Here is a 6,797-nt window from a genome sequence, read left to right as displayed (position 1 = left end):
CCCCCCCCTTTTTCCATTCATGTTGAGCACGAATGAACATAGCTGATCACCTGAATCATAGGCACCTCACGATGAGACTGGCGAGCGCATGTTCACCATCATGGGCACCGCCAAGGCCAACGAATCGGCGCTATTCCTTCTGTACGAGAATTTGGAGGCGGAGAAGATGCGCCGAAGTCAGCTCCAGGAGCCCGAGTAGGCGACTGATGTTTCTTTCTAAAAACCCTTTGAGTTTTGCTTTTCTCGTGTTCCTTGCGACTTGCAGAGGTCAGTTCTGGCAAGATGAGCTGGGACACGTCCAGATCTGACTTGCCGCGAGGCTTGTATTTTCATTTTCGGACGATACCAGACGACAGCGTCACGAGCGATCAATCCACTTGTCCAACCATTTGGCCCCTTCCATCCACCCAAAAACGAAACCTTCGTCATCAATCCTCGTCATCAAATTCGTTTTCCTTTCATGATTCTTCCCCCTCTCGTTACCATTGCTATGCTACAACACCACAGCCAGGGGTCAGCTTGGGTTGATCTTGGCTCATACCTTGGTTGCCACCTGGTTCCCTCCTCTGAATCAATCACCCTCTTTGTGGCGCGATACATCGCTATTCAACTCTGTAGCATATCTATCCATCTGTACCAGTTTTTCTCACCGACTTCTTGGCGAAAAGTAATCTGCCTTCTTGGGAGGAAACGGTTTCGTGGTGCGGTGCAGTGCGGTGCAGTGCAGCAACGCATGGCACAGTTTTCTTTTTACGACTGTTAAACCACGTCGGGACAGCCCGACGTGGCTATGGCTTAATGACACAAAACTAGCTCCGAAGAGCGGTTAACGATAGGGATAGCGCAAAATTCCAGGGACCGAGAAGGGCACATCACGGTTCCTCCAAACAATCTCTGCCCACGCTTCGCGTTACCTTCCCCCTCTCTTTCGCCTCGCACAAATGTTTCTATCTCTTACATCCTCGGATCCCGACATCGTCACGCGACCCGCTACTCCCATCTTATCGCTCACATAATTCCCATCACTCATCGCTCTCACAAACCCCCGTAACATCAACTATTATGGCTCACCCATTGTGTATTCTGCTCCTTGCTGGCCTGCTTCCACGACAAGGTGGCTCTTTATTCCATGTGGGATTTCAGAAAGGGCATTCTTAGGTGGAACGTACTTAGCTCGGATTCAAGAGCCATCAAATAAAATCGAAATTATGAGCAAGCCCGTTACTTGAAGTGAAGTCGTATGATTGTGGTGTTAGATGTTGCTCCGCAGAATGTATTTATTTATGGCTTTGCAGGTGTGGCTGAAGAAAGCTGCCGATACCTTGATCCTTAAAATAGTTCCGGTTGATGCAACTGTGGCTGGTTCCATTTGTAGTGGGGCGGGGCATCTTTGTCTCATGGTTAATTGATGAAGCCAACTTGTCAGTTTGGTCCATCATGGCAACTTGTGATTGATTTAATTAACCATTTTCCCGGTTCTCTCTTCGCTCTCTACACTTCTTAATCCTCTCCTTATAAGACTTTCTTTCTGGCTTATTCACAATCTTTTTATTTACTCACGCTTTTTCTATCTTTCCCCCCCTTAACAGTCCTGGGAATGGCACGCTCTAAGCAACCAGCTATCAAGCGCGAGGCATCCTCAGAGTTCTTCAATAAGACGACTGCAACATGGGAGGATACTGATCGATCGCAAAAGAGCCTCTCCAATGGAAACATTACGAACAAGGTCTTGCCTGTTCCCGCGTCTGCGCAAGAAGCTGGGCTCTTGCAGCTTGTCATCGCTGTCGCGGGAATCTATGCTTCATTGTAGGTTCAGCCCCAACAGCTCCTCTGGCCAAATTGCTCATACAGCCTTTCGCGGATAGCCTCACCTGGGCATATCTTCAAGAGAAGCTCACTACCAAGCCATATGGTCCCGCCGACGCCCCGGAAGTCTGGCACTTCCCCGTCTTCCTCAACACCATCCAATCCGTCTTCGCCGCCATCGTAGGCGCTGTCTATCTCTATGCCTCGACGCCCAGCAACGCCGCCGTCCCTCCAATTATCCCCTCACGCCGCATTCTTGGGCCTCTCGCGCTTGTTGCTGTCACGAGCAGCCTCGCGAGCCCCTTTGGCTACGCATCCCTTGCCCATATCGACTACATCACGTTCCTCCTTGCCAAGAGCTGCAAGTTGCTACCTGTCATGTTCCTTCATATCACTGTCTTTCGCCGCCGATATCCGCTGTACAAGTATCTCGTGGTCTCGGCCGTGACTCTCGGCGTGGCTGTCTTCACGCTGCACTCTGGAAAGAAGAAGGGCAGCAAGGTCCGACCTGACGACGCAAGCACAGCATGGGGCCTGCTGTTGCTGGGTATCAATCTCCTCTTTGATGGGTTGACAAACAGCACTCAGGACCATATCTTCCAGACATTCCGACCGTACTCGGGTCCTCAGATGATGTGCGCCAACAACGTCATGAGCACTATTGTCACGGGTGCCTACTTGATCGTCAGCCCTTGGTTGGTCGCTACAGGCCTCGGAGAGTGGTTTGGCATGGACGTCGCTGGCAACGCGGGCGAGCTCAAGGCTGCTTTGGATTTTATGGCTCGGTATCCCGCTATCTGGAAAGATGTTCTCGGTTTCGCTGCGTGCGGTGCCGTCGGCCAGGTCTTTATCTGTAAGTCTCAACCACCGTTCACCAGATCAGTATTCCAGGCTAATCATGGCCAGTCTACACGCTGTCTACGTTCTCGTCCGTTCTTCTCGTCACTGTCACTGTAACACGTAAAATGTTCACCATGATACTGTCTGTTCTCGCTTTCGGCCATCGGCTCACTCAGATGCAGTGGCTTGGTGTCGCGCTTGTGTTTGGCGGCATTGGTGTTGAGGCTGGCATCGCGCGACAAGAGAAGATGGCCAAGGAGGCTGCTAAGGCACAGCAAAATGGCAAAAAGGAGTTGTAAATGCATCTGGTTTATTCTCTTTGTTAGTGGGCGATACAATCCAATATGTGTAATGGCTCGAAGGGACAACCGAAGGGAATGAGGAGTATATCATGTGTGAGGGGCGTTTACGGGAGTTGTAAACCGATCTCAACCACTCCCTCATAGTAATTGCAGACAAAAATGCCCAAGTGCATCTGCTTTGGAAACTCAAACGTCATAATCTGTCACATAGAATAAGCGAGGGTCAATACGATGAATAATCCTTTTGATTAACATCTAGATAAGTACTATGTAAAGCCTTCTTCTTCACACGGTCTTGCTGTACCAAGAACCCTTTTGCTTCCTGGAAAAACGCCGTGGTGCTATAACCCAACACAGTAACTCGTCTTGTCCTTAGCAACACCTGTACATACACAACCCCTTTCCATGACCGGGTATTTGAGCCCTCCCAATGATTCCCTTTGGGTACCTGAAGCCATACGCCACATGCATTTTGTTGTCCAAAATGGACAAAGCGAGAACCAAAAATAAAACTGAAACAAGAGTGACAAGACGGAATGTCTTTGTCTATATTACACTAGGTCATCGTGAACCCATCCGACGCCAGGCGCTGTGTACTGCTGAAAAAGAACGAGAGAAAAGCGAGTGTTTGTTATGAGGATATAACGATTGGAGAAGATCGGTGACAAAGAAGATGTATTTGGTTATTTGCGTATCGTCGTGCGGAAGGTTGAGAGACCATCCGGGATCGAGGGTCGGGTGGAGTGCAGTTATAACTCTGCCCTGTTGCTTAAACGCCTCTGAAATGCTGTGGTTAATATTGTAGAATAGCGAGTAGGATTTATAAAATAAAAACAATAGCGATAGTAATTCGTCGTACTTCTTCCCTTGGAAGTTGATTCGTTCGACTTGACAGCGAAACCCAAGGTTAAGCTTCATCATAAGAGATCATCAATTGATCGAATAATAGGTGCTTCGCCTTTTGTAGGTGGACTCCTGGGATCTGCAACGACCGGTGGTCTTCCGAAGGTTGAGAAAGGGTCTCGAGGGAACATGCCCGCTCGGGGAGAAAACAAGCCTTGGCTTGGGGTTGGTGGGCTCTCGACGAATCGCATCCCAGCAACCTCATGAACATCATGAAGCGGATTGTTAGTCATCGTCTCGGCTCTCGGTGACAATAGAGCATTATCATCCGGGTATGAGCCAGGAAGAGTTATGGTTCTCTCCACTGGCGCATCACTAAATCTCATTTCCGACGGTGCCGGGTTAAATCGTGGAAAAGTCATGGTCTGGAAGCCAAGGCTTGCCTGAGAGGGGAACCCAGGCGAAGGTGGAGGCTTCATAATCGAGTCCATCATGGGAGACGGGGCTAGAGTTGGTGGTGCCTTGCCCTGGCTTGACACGGGCCTCTTGGGCAAGTCGCCAAGTTTGAAAGGATCCAGGTGTTCTGACGAGTGCTGCTCAACCTCGTCTTTCCAAGTGCAAGTTGGGGGCGCTGAAGCAGGGCCGGGTGAGACCGGTCGGGGTCCAGGTGTTGAATTACCGCGAAGTCGATTTTGGCTCGGATTCAAGTGCGAGTCCTTAGACTCGTCGTTCTGTGTTGGAAGGGGAGCAGTCTGTGGCTCCTTGGTTCCAATGTCGATAGCATCAACAGAGAGTGTGATTCTATGCTTTGAAGGGCTACGGCCAGGACGGGGACGGTGTGACGGTAGCGCCGTTCGCTTAGTTGACACCTCCTTTTGGAAATCCTGCAGCGAGTACATGAGTTTCATGTTCGGGCTGATCCATTGGCTCTTTGCTTGAGCTGCGTAGTAAGCATCATTCACAGTGAGATGCGGTTTCTGGAAAAGGCCGTAGGCAATGATCAGACTCGCAGATCGACTAGCGCCCTGCTGACAATGGACAAGCACACGTTTGCCAGCTTTTGTCCGTTTATCAATAACATCACACAACTCCATAAGATCCGGCGAAATGTCGGTATTGTGGTCCCAGGGAATATGGATGTATTCAGGCTCTTTAAACTGGAAGGCCTTTGGTGTGGTAGGTGTGTCAGCTGAATCCTCCTGGGGGTATTCCCAGGCTGTCATGAAGCTGGCTGTGGACACAGCAGTATCGGGGATGGGACTTTCAATTCCAGAAACAGGGCGTCCCATAGACTGGAACGGCGATTGCGATGATTCATAGGCCACTTTGCGAATTTCAAAGGGGTTGCTGACTTCGCGAGCGCAATTGATGACTACGTCAAACCGCGATGCTTCATCAGCCGTGGGTTCGGAGTAGAGGAAAACATTGTCTCCGTAGATCGCAATTGGCCCATCAGGGTAGCCTGGCGTCTTCATATCCTCGTTGTTCTCGTTATCGCGGTAGGGGTCATCATCTCGAATGGCCATCTGGGTACGAATTGGCGAATCTTCCTCAGTAATCGCAGAATGGAAGGCTGGTTTCATACTCGACTTTGTGGGTCGCAATACTTCTGAAAGTCCGGATTCGTTTCTTTCCAATACCTTGGGGAAAGTCATACCGCCAGGTGGACCGAAGGTCGCGGACTTAAGACCGGAAGACATGTGAGGTGAGGAGCAAGAATGCTTAAGAGCTCGACGCTGGAGCATCGGCATGGCTGGTGAGGGTGGGACCTCCAGGGTGGTCTTATGGATCAAGTCAGAAGTATTGGTCTTCAGGCTCAACTGGCTAGGCTTTCTTCTCATAGCAGGAATCGTAGGCTTGATAAATGATGGAGAAGAAGGCTCGGAGACCAGCGAAATGTTTGTCGTTGAAGTCGAGGCAGCGAATGGGGGTTGGATAGAAAGGCCCTTCATATTGCGGCCTCTTCGAGGTGAGGGTGATGTCATTGGTCGCTGCAGCCGAGGAGGCTCACTCAACAGAGTAGTGGTGGCTGTGCTGCTGAGATTGGTGGAGAGGTTGCCGAAGCTCGTGGCAGGATAATTGTTGAGGGGGATAAGATTCAAAGGAGAATCGGGAGAAGACGAGGGAGACGCATCTGAGAGGGGCGAAGAGTCGGTTGTAGACAAGGTCGTTGTAGGTGAAGAGTCTGCCGACTCGGAGGTCTGTGTCGATGTGCTATCGTGATGCTTGTGTGTCGGGTCGACAGGCATCATGCTAGGGCCAAGACCATGTTGAGGAGGAGCACCCATCATGCCAGGTCGCTTTGGTTCCATGTCGACGAATTTGGTGTCCATGAGTGTCACAGTGTCCTGATCTGCCATGGTCTCGGCATCCAGATCAAACACTGTCATAAAAGGCGGTATTTGATCTTCGTACACTCTTCTGTCCGTAACTGAAGGCATGTTTTGGTATCCGCTGGGCGATCTAGTGAGTCAAGTCTGCGCCAGGACGTGGAGTAAAGCGAAGCAGATGCTGAGGGACAATTATAGTCTCTAGTCCGCGTACCGGGTATGATTCGAGTGTTTGATCAGGGCGCTGAAACACCAGTTGGCTTCCACCTGGGACAAATATGGTTGAAATTATGTGAGTACGTGCAAAGGTTTGTAAATTGGCCGGTCAGAAGTAAATAGTCCGGCAAGAGAAACGAATGGCTTCGCAGGTCGCGGTGCGATCGAGAGCAGGTCAAGTCGGTCGTTCGATGTGTCAGCGCAGCTGATCTTGTCGCTGAGCGTACCAGCAGTGGGTAGTGTTCAGTAAACGCACGCAAGTTGCTCGACTTGGTAAATGAGGGAGACAAGCCTCGCAGTGGACAGTGGTCTCTAGAGAGAGAAAAGAAGTTCTTGCTCAAAAATAAATCACAATTTGGGCTTTAGAAACAATCGAGAAAGAAGCTACTGCTACTGTCGAGTCTAGCGGGTAGCAGGGAGAATAGTCCAAGGAACAAGCCCAGAGAACTTATGAGACAAA

At 50.3% G+C, this 6,797-nt stretch overlaps 3 protein-coding genes across 3 annotated transcripts in view; 2 read left to right on the top strand and 1 right to left on the bottom strand.

Annotated features, from left to right (window-relative positions):
• Positions 1 to 199, top strand: part of FMAN_04438 (uncharacterized protein) — a gene marked incomplete at both ends in the record, with an annotated part of 1,291 nt that extends 1,092 nt beyond the window's left edge. The window contains one exon of the mRNA XM_041828854.1: positions 62 to 199. Within this exon, the coding sequence (XP_041679675.1) occupies positions 62 to 199 (138 nt within the window). The remainder of the gene's footprint in view (positions 1 to 61) is intronic.
• Positions 200 to 1,597: 1,398 nt separating this feature from the next.
• FMAN_04439 (uncharacterized protein) lies at positions 1,598 to 2,945 on the top strand (the record flags this gene model as incomplete). Its single annotated transcript, XM_041828852.1, has 3 exons — positions 1,598 to 1,806; positions 1,866 to 2,659; positions 2,713 to 2,945. 3 exons carry the CDS (start codon positions 1,598 to 1,600, stop codon positions 2,943 to 2,945), a joined length of 1,236 nt encoding a protein of 411 aa, XP_041679674.1.
• A 920-nt stretch (positions 2,946 to 3,865) lies between these two features.
• Positions 3,866 to 6,232, bottom strand: FMAN_04440 (uncharacterized protein; the record flags this gene model as incomplete). Its single annotated transcript, XM_041828851.1, has 1 exon — positions 3,866 to 6,232. The coding sequence occupies one exon, from the start codon at positions 6,230 to 6,232 to the stop codon at positions 3,866 to 3,868; it is 2,367 nt and encodes a 788-aa protein (XP_041679673.1).
• Between the last annotated feature and the right edge of the window lie 565 nt (positions 6,233 to 6,797).

The sequence above is a fragment of the Fusarium mangiferae genome (assembly GCF_900044065.1).
Source record: "Fusarium mangiferae strain MRC7560 genome assembly, contig: FMAN_scaffold003, whole genome shotgun sequence".
In the NCBI taxonomy this organism is placed as follows: domain Eukaryota; kingdom Fungi; phylum Ascomycota; class Sordariomycetes; order Hypocreales; family Nectriaceae; genus Fusarium; species Fusarium mangiferae.
Note: the sequence above shows the minus strand (reverse complement) of the source record. Positions and strands in the feature narration are given on the sequence as shown.